At 43.3% G+C, this 14,065-nt stretch overlaps 1 protein-coding gene across 1 annotated transcript in view; it reads right to left on the reverse strand.

Moving 5' to 3' along the window:
* Positions 1-8,054, reverse strand: part of LOC144111899 (nose resistant to fluoxetine protein 6-like) — a 52,439-nt gene extending 44,385 nt beyond the window's left edge. The window contains exon 1 of the mRNA XM_077644930.1: positions 7,618-8,054. Within this exon, the coding sequence (XP_077501056.1) occupies positions 7,618-7,906 (289 nt within the window). The 5' untranslated portion in view covers positions 7,907-8,054. The remainder of the gene's footprint in view (positions 1-7,617) is intronic.
* Positions 8,055-14,065: the final 6,011 nt, after the last annotated feature.

Genomic DNA, 14,065 nt, shown 5'->3' on the forward strand with positions numbered 1-14,065 from the left:
TGCCAAATGATTCCTTTACCAAATTTTACTGGCCTGAGACAGGAACTGTAATATCTCATACGCCATTATGCCTTTAGAAGGGGTGATCGCCAAATGACGATTAGTTTTATCAGTGCCGTTTCACTGTATTGTTTGTTAAAATTGCGTTTTTTGCCCAAGAAAGGCACGCAATCCGCGAAAGCCTTCAAATTCCGAAAGAGAGAGAGGGTAAACGTTTATCCTTTGTCGAAAGTGTGGTGGGAGCCTGTGAGGATGCAGCCTCGTCAGGAGGCCTTGACCCTTGGATTTAGGTCATCTATGTAGCTTTAAAATATTTCGCTGTTGGGATAATTTGTTGTCAGAAATTATGAAAGGATTTTAGCACCAAGATACTAAACCTAAAAAAGAAGGCAACACGGGGGCTTTGTTCTCTTCATTCATGTGTGTAGTACGTCCTGGCGCTAAAATTTTGTATAATCACCTCTATGGTTCTGCTCAAGACGTGGAGTTGGACATCCATGTCGGAGCCACGCAACGTGGCTTGCCACTGATCAGAGTTCGACAGCTGGAGGCTCTCCGGCGGAATGTCCTGAGGGCACTTATGCAGGATGTGGCCAAGGTTAGCCTTGGGGTGACAACGCAGTTTGATAAACGGTATACTCATTCGTACTCCGACTGTAAAGATTTTATACATTTGCCGCCTTCAAAAGCGGAATTAGTTTCTACCATTGCACCATTATGTACTTCCAGACAATTCCGAGAGTCCACTTGCGCTAGATAAATGTAATGCAACCGAGAGTTTCAAGAACTTTCCACAACAAAGCAGCGTGCGTCGTTGGTCTTGAATTACCGCCCCAAGTAACCGACCACGTAGTGCTATTGTGACGAAGGGGAATGGGTTTTCCCTCTTGCCTGCAAAAATGATGGAAATATGACGTCTGATGTTAGTTTGTTAGCATATTATATGTATTTATCAAATTATGAGGCGCTGAAGGTGTTCTTCTATGCTCTATGTTTCTGGGTTTTCATCTCTAAATTTCTTGTAGTTGACGCTACTTGTCACGTGGAAATGCAGGAGGAAGTCGCTCTGAACCTGCCCAACCCGTAGCTATATGAACGCGAACAATTTCAAAGAAAGACGGATACTTCTCCAGTGATGTGGACGCTGAGAACACGCAGCCATGTTGAATCACCCCCGATTACTTCTCTGGCGGCGCCTACGTGACTGCCTTAGGGCATTTGGCCGTTATGAGGCAACTCAACGTGTCATCGTTTTCAAGCAAGCCTACAAAACATAGTGTGCATAAACGCTGTCTTTCTGCACAGTGCACAGTTTCTGGCCGAGGATGTCATGGCCTCCGTGCAACTGTTAAGAGACACGTTTTTTCCTTATAAAAGGAGACACTGAACCCGACGAGTTCAAACATGAGCCGCGCGTGTTTCATGAAGTCTCGCTGCCATTTCTGCCTAATTTCGCGGAGCTGGGAAAAGCCATGGTCTCCAGAGTGACAGCATCGGAAAGGGATCGCACAGAGAGCATCATTTACGAGGTGTATGCAGCCACGCCCAACACAGACTTGAGGATACCTTTGACAGCAGTGGCAGCTGTGCGTTCATTGCGAAATGTCTCGTTTGAAGACAACTCGTCGCATGACGCCTTTGTACGTAAAATCTGCGTGCCTTTATTCTTCAAGGCCGGCTATTCCCCTTCGACCTGTGCGGCCACTTATTGGTAAACTGCTTTCTGTCATGTCTACGGCAAAAATTCATGACGCCGACTATATCTGATCACACTGTCGTGGCACGGTTCTTACAGCACCTCGGCGACGGTTCCTCCACGGCGCTGGAAATAATTTTCTTGTACCATTCCTTTCAAGACTGCGCAAACTTCACAAAAATGGCGAGGAATCACTTAGCATAACGAAGCCGCCGCCATTCTTCGGCGCCATCGATACTACCACTAAAGACATTGGAGAAGAAAGCGCTACTGCGGCATTAACACGCTTTCTTGTTCTACAACGCTTTTAAGGCGACAGCGTTTAATGGCTATTGCTCACGACCGTGTACGTCGGTGAGTCCTTTCGTTACGCTCTTCAGCAACTCGATATGAAAAAAAAACTTTGTGCAGGATGGGATTCGAACCACCATCCTTCCGTTCAGCAGCCGACCGTGCGAACGACTACGCTACTTCCTGACAATTTATATGTACTTCTTGTCTAGGACGCTGGGGAGAGTTTGCTGAAAGGCGTCGAATCAGACGGATGCCTCCCAAACGCCCTGCAGTGTCTCCAGAATTTAAGACTCAAACACAATTGTGTACTTAATCAACATCTTAACCACACATCAGTGACACAAGCAGCAATACCACGCTAAAGGCTTTCGCCTCAACGAACTTTAGGTCAACAAAGTGGCCCCTGAATTTTTGCATATCGCCGTGTGGCGCCGGCCCACATGATTCCCCTTTTTTTAAGGACAGCACCCCAGGACTTATAATACATCCCGTCCGCTTTGTACGAAGGCTATATGAATTGTCAACTGGAGAGATTTTACTACCGTGCTAATTTTCTTCTAATTCACTGTTCCAATTCTGTCTCAAGTAGATGTAGGCGTATAATAAATAAATAAAAAGAAAGAACTGAAGAAACATTTAAATACAAAAATTAATAAATGCCAATATTCTCTTTGGCTTCTTTTCGGATAGTTAAAGATGCAGAGTGGACATAAATATAAAAAAAAATTCTTTAAAATGTTGTCTCTAATTCTTCCGATTAATTATATAGTTTTATAGCCCTAGAATTCCTAATAAAATATTCCCAATCGTCTATAAAGCCGAATGTCAATTTTGTAACGAAAAGACAAAAGGGAAACCTTCAACACGTGGTGTGAATCTCCAAAAACAATTCAAGAATAGACGCAATCAGGAACCCGAAGCAAGAGCAGCGGGAGGTCGTGCTGACCAACCCTGACCTTGCGCACCGTTGAGGCTTGGTGGCGACAGCAATGGCGGGAGCGAAAGTCCAATGGCTTCTTGGAATAGGGGAGCCATTCACCATCATTGGCTGTGCTTAATGGAAGTTTTATTCGTTTATGCGTTCCTGTTTATTGCCAGATGCAAATATATTCCTGGAACTAGGACTCCCAAGCTTCAAATTTTCGTTGATGAAAAGGTCACCACTTGGGAGCTTTGAAAACAATTTTCTTAGATTGTTATTCGTTGGGCTTATGTTCTGGATATTTTTAACAGATTGCTTGATGGGAACTTATCTGCGATTTCTAAAGGCAATCTGACGAATTGAATTATTGAAGATTTAATGGTAAAGTTTCCGTCAAGGTTTAGAGTAATTTACTGCATTGTTAGGTTTAGTTTTAGTTCTTTTTTATCAAGTTATGAAGTTTATCTCTATTACCTTTAATTTTTTTCCTTGTTCATATGAATGCGGATCGCTCTGTATTTCAGGTACGATCTTGCAAACTAACTATAGCCGTTAAGTGGCCTACTTGCGTTGCATTGCACATGACAGGGAGAATAAAAATATTATTGCTTCTATTAAAACATCGCTGTGAAATCGTTTGAATCATATCAACAATGCACAGAACAGCAACCACAGGAACAGTGAAGGTACGCAACATCTAAATATGAAAAATATCAACCAAGACTAGTTTGTATAAGCCGGATTTAACAAATGGAAATCATGTTCAAAACAAAACAAGCAATAAGGAAACAAATGAAAACTTGGTTTGTGTGAGGGGACAGAAACGAAGATAAAAAATTAGCAGAATGAACCTACAAGCCTGGATAAGCAACGCAAAAGCATACACTAACAGCATTACTACCGCCATTTCATGTATCGCCAATAACAACAACAATGTGAGAACAAGGGGAAAATTTTACGTACGCAAAACGGTAAAAAGGTTCCTAAGATAATAATCTAGAAAAGGTAGACTGACGAGTGAGGCTTTTTACTGGAGGGGGCCAACCAAAAAGGTATATTCTTTAGAAGAAACGGAGATAGAAGCGGTTCTAAAGCACTCGTGATTGCTTCTAAGAATAAAAAAGGCCCATACTTCCCCGTTTTGCTCATTACTCAGGTTTAGCTAGAAATCTTGCTTTTTCATGCCAGGAACTACAAGCTCTACGGTGAAACTGTACTTCCTGGTTTCCACCCTAATTGCTCCGTAAAGATGGTTTTTACTCATGCGTGTTTTTTTTCCCCGCTTTTGCATTCATTTTCACTTCTTTTACAGCCTTCATACCTCTTCGCGGCACATGAAACACTCCTGTAGCGATTTTTCAGAGTAAGCTTCCATTAGTGACGTTTTCTGTCTTATTCAATGAATTTGGCGTCATCTCGATCATTTCCTATGTAACCCCAGCCGGCTTCCTGCTTGTTTCTGGGTTTTTCCAGGCACGCCCGTTTACTTTTTACCTGCTCGAAGCTGCATACACCCTGTGTTTGCTCACTCCGCAGGGTACTGTTAAGCGGCGCTAAGCCGAAAAACGGTACGCCATGAGGGGATGACATTTCATAAATTGTGGTCCTACGCGAGAGGTCGGTCCGGTGCCACTGCACCCCTCGCAGCCTCAGCTAGACTAAGTTTATTCATTAAATTTAGACGAGGTGCCTCCGTTCTGTTGCTTCTCTTTTGTCCTTTGTCGCTGAAGCGCAGATATATATTTAGAGTTCCTGCTGAAGTCCATGTGGTCTTTCTCGGCTAGCGACAAGCTTATACCGCAAAGGAAGGAAATAAATGAAGATAAAGTTAACGAGTCAAAACATGTCAGATATGTTGAGATTCAAAGCAATGGACACCCTTTTTATAATTCACCAGTTGTAAACATCACTTTCCACCGTAAAACAAAAAAGAAGCAAAGAAAGCACTACTTAGGTAGGTACAGAAAAAAACACCGATAAATCCAAATCATTTCCTCCTGGACTGTCCAGAAGGCAGCTAGCAACGAGAACACATCCGATTAAATTGATAACGAAACAGCTTGCGGAACATTGGGCTTGCCAAATCTGCGCATCTTGGCTTCCTAACGCTGTTCAATAATCTCGCTGCATCCGTGTTTACAAACGCAGCCAAAGAGGAACTTGGGAAGCGTTCAGAAGCCTTTTTGCTGTTTAGATTGCTTGCTGCTAGCCCACGTCGAAGCGCTACACTAATGGATAGCAATTGAAGGGACAGGAAAGCAGGAAAGTATGTGGCTAATTACGGACCAAGCACATACAGAAAAGCGCGGCCAACCAGAGGTCGTATTCAGAGCGTTGTTGATGCGGATCACTTATTTATGCTCGGTCGCCTGCTCAGCTGTTTTCTATACCGGGTGTTTTTTTTTTTATAAGTTTCTGTTTTAAAAATTAGGGTTTTTGTGGAAAATGAAGGCTTTTTGCGGCATAGTAATACCAGTGTTGGCGGACGTCAGAAAACAGCTGAATCATGCCAACTAGTGAATGATTACCTAAATTTTAGGAGTAAACATTTAAACTATTAGCGATGGGCACCTGGTTGCATTTAGAGAGTTGTAGCCGTCCGTTAGTAATAGCGATATCAATTTTTAGAATTTCGAAAACGTGAGCACCCTCGCCTTTGTCACTGAAGAAATTTTGGCTAGATTTTACCAAATTGCCTGCGCTCTCGGAGAGTATGCAGGCAACGCAACCCCTCCAGAGAACGTAACTAGTCGAAATAGCGAAATTAAAATTGATTGAGCCACGGCGGTGAGGGCAATTGCGGTTACGAAATTTAAAAAACTGATTTGGCTATTACTAACGACCATATACAAATCTCTAATCGTCACGAGGTGCCTATCGGTAATAGTTAAATATTTAAGTATTAGAATTTAGTTAATCACTTTAGTAGTTAACAAGATTCACCCGTTATTTGACGTCCGCCTACACTTTTATTACTATGACACAAAAAGCTTCTCTTAACCTAAAAAAACTGTGTTTATAAAAATTTTGCGTCTTCTAAAAAAAATTTCCCGGTATAGCTTTCTACCATATCTACCCAGAACAGAGGCGTTGGTAGATATAGCACCGATGTTTCTCATTTTTGTCGATTAAGTGCTCAGGCTACATTTAAAAGCATGAGGTTCACGTTCTTAAATATTTGGTTTATACAGGAAGGCGTGTTTTATTAAGCCGCTTGCATATACAGCCGTCTGGATTACCTGACGAGACTTTCGTTCCAGTCTTTTGTGTCCTGTTACATTGCGCTGTTCCAAACAGGCGAAATTTTGCACTTTTTTACTCATGAGGCGAGAAAGAAAACAGTCACCGAAACCAAGTAGAGTAGACGAATGTATCTTTCTGTCTTTATATATTTTTTTCATTTGAAATGAATAATATAAGTACTTGATGACTGAAACATAATTGATGACAAAGCAGAAAAGAACTACCACATGCCGCCTAGCCCACGACATTTGAATTTCGAGTCCAGTGGACTAGCAACTGAGCCATGGCGCTGGCTGTCGCGTCTTTTGCTTTCGGAGTATTAATGTTCGGTGTAACGTTACCTTGAGAGTGTTCATTAGCACCACCCTCCTGTATAGCGGCGGACGTAGTACTTGCTAATACATTACCGCGAGTGTCATGTGGAATGTCATCAAACGGTGAGAGCAGAAGCTGATCGTGATCATTCGTATGCTGCCTATGGTATCAAGCTCTCAGAGCTGTGGCCCTCTTTAAGCTATTGAGCAGACAGAAAAAAAATGAGAGGCTTGTAATGTTATAACACGCGTATAGAGGTAGGCAATAGTCACCTAAACCTAGTAGCATAGGGGAATGTTTCTGTATTTATAGTTTTTAATGAAAAATTAATAGTACAATTACTTTATAACTAAAAAATAATTAGTCAGAACCGATGACCTACGAAAGCGTCCGTGTCCTTCAGGAACCAAAACGGACACATAAATATTGGCGCAAAATGTTCAGCATGCGCTTTTCAATGCCGGGCATTGCGAACACTCACTAAAAAAGCGTATGCAAGTAAATATTTTCAGTAAGCACGAACGTGAACAGAACGCGTCGTTTAATAGCGTGTTTGTTTGCTGCCATTTCTTTTCTGCCCAGGCGGCGAGAGAGCAAGAGAGAGGGAGAGAAAAATATTTACGTTCCGACCCTGGTCCGAAGTTTAGCTACTCTGCATAGTATTTTCACGCAGGTACTTTGCCTCCTTGCAAGATGTACCCGTTTTTTATTTAGGGCTGTGAAAGTATTTCTCGACTACTATTTGCGTTCTGCCCTTCCAGCCTCTAATTCAACCTAGATGTTATCATTATGAACTGGAACTTTTCCAAGTCTCTTCCCCTAAAACTACGAAATATCGCTTTATGTAGGTTAGACTGGTACTGGTGCTGAACAATTGCTAATATTCAGGAAGGGATTAGTTATTTCAAAACGAGTTTCGCAAGCCATATAACGTTTGATTCCTAATGAAATCACTGAGCAGAGTGCGTATGCCCAATGCTAATTGTGGCTTTGGGCATGCGCACTTCAGGTTCGCATTTGCACTCCGCGAGGGAAAGAATGAGCACTGTATTACAGGTGAGGTTAATCGCTGAGTGAACATCGCACTTCACGCGACCGCATGCGACAAGGCACTTGAACTTCATGATCTGCTCCGAGCGTAACTCACATCGCAGCGCCCACGGCTCCAAGTTCCGGACTCCGCGCACCAGCGTGAGAAGACCGACGCTGCAGTCGGCCGACACTTCGGCTTCCAGGAGCTTCCTCGTCAATGACGGGGACGCCCGATTCATGGCACTGGCGATCCATTCTTTGAGCTTGCTTACATAGCTCACGTTTTGCTGCTCCGTCATTGATGCCGAGGAATCCCCGTCAGACCCACTGCCACCGAGGCAACACGGGAGGCACCCGCAAAGAAGCACCGTCACCACGATTAGAACCACTTTTTGCACACTCATGATGTTGCGAAAACCTCCTAAAACATTTGAAGGGGTGCAAGTTAGCAAAATGACACGAAGGCTGCTTGCAGATACTTAATTAGGCTGATGCATGTCTTACAAAGTTGTCCTCCGCTAAACTAAAATTCAGAAAACTGCCAGCTCGATCGCTAACGCCTGAAGCCCTTCCTAAATGGGAGCACGAGAGAAGGGAATTTCCAAAGAGCGCATCTGCATGGGAGTCCCAGTAGTAGTGTGTGAAGAGATCAGGCGCACGCGTGCGAAAGGCAGCCACTCGCCATTCACCCCTTTTATAAAGCGCGCACTCATGACGCGCGTACGGCACGCCGTTCCAAAAAGGGCCTCTCCCGTAGAAAGACGGAAAGAGCGCAAGTGTGATCGGCTCTTCGCCCTCGCCTTCTTTCTTGGCAGGGACCTTCCGATGGCGTGTGGCGTTGGCATGTTTGGAGCATTCAAAGCGTTGTGTTTCTTTTTTATGTTTCTTTGTTTTGGCCGCTGCCAAGTCGTTTTGGCTGAGTAGTCGTATCTCGACATCCTACAGGCATTGTTTCAACGCGTATGCGTGAAACATACTGCCTGCAGGCTGTCTGACTGCTGCGGGGATTTTTCTCATGGCTGTTTTGCGGAAAGCTTACATTATGACGGCTCGCGCAGTCTTGGCATTTTAAATAATTTGCTCATCCTGTCATCCTAACGGCTTCTTTGTTTTTGTCTTTCCTCGTATGACACACCTTCAGTGCAGTGGCGACTACGCAACATCCTGCTAACCTAGTATGTAACCTTTCGGCGTTAAATTTTTGCCTCTTGTGCAATTACGATAAGCATAGAGTTTCTAAATACTATCTAGAGGGAATGCTAGCCGTTCTGCACTTAATCCGCCAAGGACGCCCAAGGTATGCTGGGAAGACGTGATTTCAGAGTGACATCTGGTGGCTTGATGTCTGTTCAATTGATTGGGTTTCGTGGTTGTTCAGTTTCGTTTTCATTGATGTTTTATGCACCCAGCTACCCACGCAGTTCATTCGAGATCCGAAGCATCCGAAGTCACTTTACTCGAAGTTTGCGGAGAAAAGTGACTGGTGCCTACTGAGCCTGAAGGACGTTTGCCCCATGGTTTGGAGCCATTTACGCAGTAAGCTGGGTTTGTTCAGCGCAAACCTGTGCATTGAAATGCGAAGGAAGGGTACAAAGTCCTTTGTGAATTTAAAACAGAACAGTCTGCTACTGTGACCGCTATATATCACTGTAAAAAAATTGCTCATTTAAGGGTTGTGTTTTGTGTCTATAATTCGCACCCTTGCACCCTCCCAAAAGGATAAAACTTAGGCTTATCACACCCATAGTAAGGTGGGATCGTTACAGTTGCACCCTTTTTTTCGACTGCTTTAGTTTCATAGATTTTCATTGCTTCAAAAGACTGACATTTTATTTTTCGGTGCACTCTTCGAAGAAAGCTAGCCAATCCTTATGCGAAAAGCTGCTGACGGCGTGTCTAACTTTGCACTACAGTCACGGCATCCCCAACTATAAACATAATTTCGAGATGTGTGTTTCACGGTGTTTCTAAGCTTGTTTGCTGTGGAGTAACATTTGTGAAGTGTGCATCATGGTCACGGCATTTTTTTTCTGAATATATTCGAAAAAATAACAATAGAGCTTGCCAAAAGATGCTCGCCTTCAGCAAACCCGTTCGCACAGTTACACGATAGTATGATGTGCCACGTATTTTAGCCGAAGGAATATAAACAGGTGTAAGCATAACTGGATTGATTTATACGAAGCTGCACTGAGGTGACAGAGCTTAACACAAAAGGCTCAATACTTTCGTGCCATGACGCGCATCCTTTCTCCAAGTTTAATATGCCATTTCAGCAAGCAACTATTTGGAATCAATAATGCTTAGATCTTCAGCTGAAATAATTTCGTTAAATATCATATTACGGGGGTAAAAATCGCAGTTATAGCTGCTCGCATAAAGGCTGCAGCCGTCACTTAAGGGAAAGCTCAAATAGCTCAGATAATTTAGAAGCACGCTTGATTCAACTACTGCAACTTTGTTCAACAAGTCAAAGAACACCCTTACGCACCCTTGCACTCGAAGGAGCTGCAACACCCTTCTGCCCGTGCACTTTTGAAGGGTTTATGGGTGTATTAAAGGTGCTGACGTGCTCAGCGCACCCTTTATAAAAAGACAAGTAAAAATAACGGTGTGGAAAGAGTGCTTGCATTAGCGTTACACCTTTAGGGGTGCGAATTTTTTTACTGTTTTTGCAGATTGGTTGTAGGAATCTCGGAGGCACTGTCTAAAGCGCAAAATATTTCGACAAGTGCCACTTAAGTTAACCGTACCGGTTGTGGATTGCATATGGTTCATTTAAATCTTATTTTTTGCAAAACTTCACAAGTATGCATTCGTAGTCAGTATGTTTGGGGATAACATTAGTCAAGCCAAGCAAAAAACCTCCTATTCCTGGCATTCCCACAGTGGATAGAATTTTAAGGAATTCGCATAAAAAATGCCACCAGCTTTCCGCCTTAGTAATATTTAGAAACAATATAACGATATATTCGTATTTCTGCCCTCCAACTGCCACTGAAAAGTCGAGATCGTGCAGGTAATTCTAGTCTACTACGATTCTTTTTACTCCAAAAACCCGGTTTGTACAGAACTGAAGACTTGGTCACGTCAACATCAACTGCATTAAAGAGGCTCCTTCTAACTCGAACTACGCGTAATGCTAAAGAATTCTAGTTCGAGTTACAGATATTCGACTAATTTTTTCCATAGCCTAATGCTTCTGGGGCGTCTTTAGCATTGCTAAAAAATGCGCACAACTTGTCGGTAAACTGAAAAGTTTGCAGTTATTTTCTCATCCTCACATACTACTTTATGTGGCCATTTATTTTTTATTGTCTACAGAAATACGAAAGCACTTTCGAGCTCTTGTGTACGATATACAGCACCGTAGGTTACCAGTCACCGTTTTATTTTTATTCAACGTTCGCCTCACGATGGTTTCGCAATTAATGTCTAGTTGTAGTAGCTGATCTTTATTCGCTGCACGTCAAACGTATGTGATTAATCATTTTTTCTCTGAGGGGTTTCGTTTCACCAAGCGTATTCTTTACGCACATTTTTGCGCTCCATTTTTGTCTCTGTTTGCTCTCTTTTGCACGGTATATTGTTATTTTCAAAGGTTTTCTTGCATGCATGAATGGTTTGTCTGCGTTTTGTATGTTTATTATGCGTTTGAGTTCGGCCTATGTGAACACCTCTTTAATGCGAAATCATTAATGACTCATCGGCAATGAAACCCAACGTCGGCGTTGACCAGCAGCAGTGGTCCCAAAAATCCCACATGACGTAACCGTGGTATAAAAGAAAAATAAAATTTCCTCCAAAGCTGCTGGGAACGGAACCCAGCACTTTTATGTTGCGAAGCAAGCACGCAATCCATAGGCCACAAAAGCTTGTTGGTTCTCTACGAAAAATTTGAAAAATTAAGGTTGTTTTCCCGAGTTCCTTTTTTATGCTTATTCTGAGTTTTGCCCTATAATTTATAGCAGAATGCTGACTGAAAAGCGATCGGCTTGCTTTGGCTACAAAATTCTCCTAATCCCAGCAAATGAAGCAGCACTGAATTGAATTTGTTTTGCTGTGTTTTTCTCAACTTCGTGAACAACGAAAGAAAATGACGTTCACGAGATAATCATTTTTTTCTTTTGTTCCTTATACCCACTAAAGGTGCCACTGATGTACTAATGTCCCTTCATTTGATCGTCGTAGGGCGCCGATTGCCCGCTTTCAGGTTCCTGTAATTTTTGGTTTTCTGCAAGTAGCACAAGGTCAGGGATTTTTTAGTTAAAGAAACGCGCTGGCTTTGTAGAGTTAGTTGATTGCTGTTTTCCTGCCACCCTTGAAGAACATGAGTAAAAGTGATAAGCGATCAGCTCATACTGAAGGTTTTCTCATTCCAGGGTTTTACGAACCATAGGATTTTTGAAGAGATTCACAATTCGTTTCTTTTGCCAAATTCGCCTGCCTTAAAAACACGCTGGAAATTCAAAAAAAAACTCAGGATGCATAATGCTACTACCCACATCAGACAAATTCAGTTTCACTCGCCTTCTGTCTTTTTGGTTGGGGTCTGTTGAAAGAAAATGAACGGAGTAAAATCTGCGGAAATTTGTAAGGCATTATGTGGCAGTGCACGCTGCGATCAGTGAGTGCCCTGTGAAACCTCAGACATCATCATCAGTCACCTCGGGTGGTAGGCAGCGGTGAAACGCATTTTGCGCTCCTCCAGCTCTGTACACCTCAAAGCCTTTTCAGCGACCCTCATTACTGTTCAGACCATACGATCTCTCTCGACTGCGCTCTGCATTTAATGAGGACGCAGTACTTTGAGGACAACTGACTTAAGTTGTCGCGTGAAAAAATGCCTTATTCTGACTCGGATACACTGGAAAGCCTCACAAAAATAATATTTTCTCATTACAGTTTGCCTTTAATAAGAACTTTTTTCGCGGAATCTTTCCTGGACAGTGATCTACGGACTTGCGTAGTGCACATGAGGCGCGTAATACAGACTTCGTTGGCATGAGTCCCATGTGGCCTTGTGCTCAAAACAATACCCTTTCGGGCAGTTGTTGTGCTATAGATTGCTTCTGATTTCCAAAGGCCCAAAAAGTGCTCAAGTCCAGGAGATGTTATGCGGAGAGCTTGCGTGAACTCTAGGCTTTATTCAGTTGTGGGAAGCTATGCACGTGTTGCTCACCCCCTCCCCACAGAAAAACTAAATATCAACGAAAGAAGGAAATAAATTGAGCTCTTAAGGGCCACTTAAGGCTACCAATTCTTCACTCCAAAGAAAACATCCATTTAATGATCCCTTGAAAAAGGTTTGTTAACGGTGTAATGATGCGAAAGCAAAACAGGACGCACTTTATACGAACTTTCTCTCATAATTTCTTCTTCATAGCAGTGGAAGCGTAACTAAGCAAAAAACTGAATAAATAGGGCGAGGCTCAGATATTTATAACTGCCTTTTCACATTATTATGCACATGCGCTCTTCGTACCTTCAAAAACTCATGAGAAGCGCTCGAGTGGAAAAAGATCCTTGTGACCATCACCGGTTTGTATAGCCCCATATTTTGGGCCTGCGTATAAATGTCTTGCTACACCACCATTAAGGGCCGTAACTTCACGACTGGTTGGGTGCCTCCGTCTACCTCGAGGAAGATGAATGTGGCTGCTGTTGACTGCATATGAATGCGCGTTGATGCGAGTCGTAATAAAAGCGTAAAGAAGCGTGGGTAAGTCCACTTGGCGGAACGCGCAGCTCGACGAGTCGACCCGAGCTGTTTCAGGTGGCGCACGCGGCCTTCTTTCCCTGGTAGCTTCCTGCTTTGCTTTTCGCTGGTTATCGCTTGGCGCCAGTTTGCAGTGAGATAATGAGCATCTGGAATCTTAAATTTGAAAATTACTGCCGCTTAGCCGAAGAGTGCGGCGAGTTATAAGCTCTCTCTGGTTCGCGAAATTATTATCGCAATGACGACGCCAGGCATAAGTATCTGAGGATTGTTTAGAGTGCATAATGATGTCAGATGTGCATGGGCATAGACAGGAGGGCTTTTCTGCGTAGCGCTTTTGTGAGCCACCTTCTGAGAGCGTTGGTCCTCTGTTCAGAACATCGCACGTTTGCGGCATTGGCCTCCCGAACACGTGCACCGTTCCGAACATTATGCGGGAGATCTGCAACGTCGCCACAGGCACTTTTACGGGAGTGTTTGGAAACGTTTACGCAATGGCTCCGTTGACAAAAACATTACGCGCCTAAGTTCGATTAGCATATCTTTCGAAATAGTCGCCTTGCGCAGCAATGCACTCATCCCAGTGTTGTTACCAAAACCGCAAAGCGGACTGGAAGTCATTTTGCGTAATCCCGTCCATAATGTCTTTGCGATTCACGCTGGATCTCTTAAGTGGTACTAAAACGGCGGCCACTCAGCTGCATCCTCATTCGCTTAAAAAAAACGAAGTCATCAGACGCTAAATCTGGAGAGTAAGACGGGTACGGAAGCCATATCGCGCTGTCGTTGACAAGTCACAAACGAGGGGTGCTCAGTGAAAGAGCGCACAATGCGACACGTTGTT

The sequence above is a fragment of the Amblyomma americanum genome, unplaced genomic scaffold (assembly GCF_052857255.1).
Source record: "Amblyomma americanum isolate KBUSLIRL-KWMA unplaced genomic scaffold, ASM5285725v1 scaffold_12, whole genome shotgun sequence".
NCBI lineage: Eukaryota > Metazoa > Arthropoda > Arachnida > Ixodida > Ixodidae > Amblyomma > Amblyomma americanum.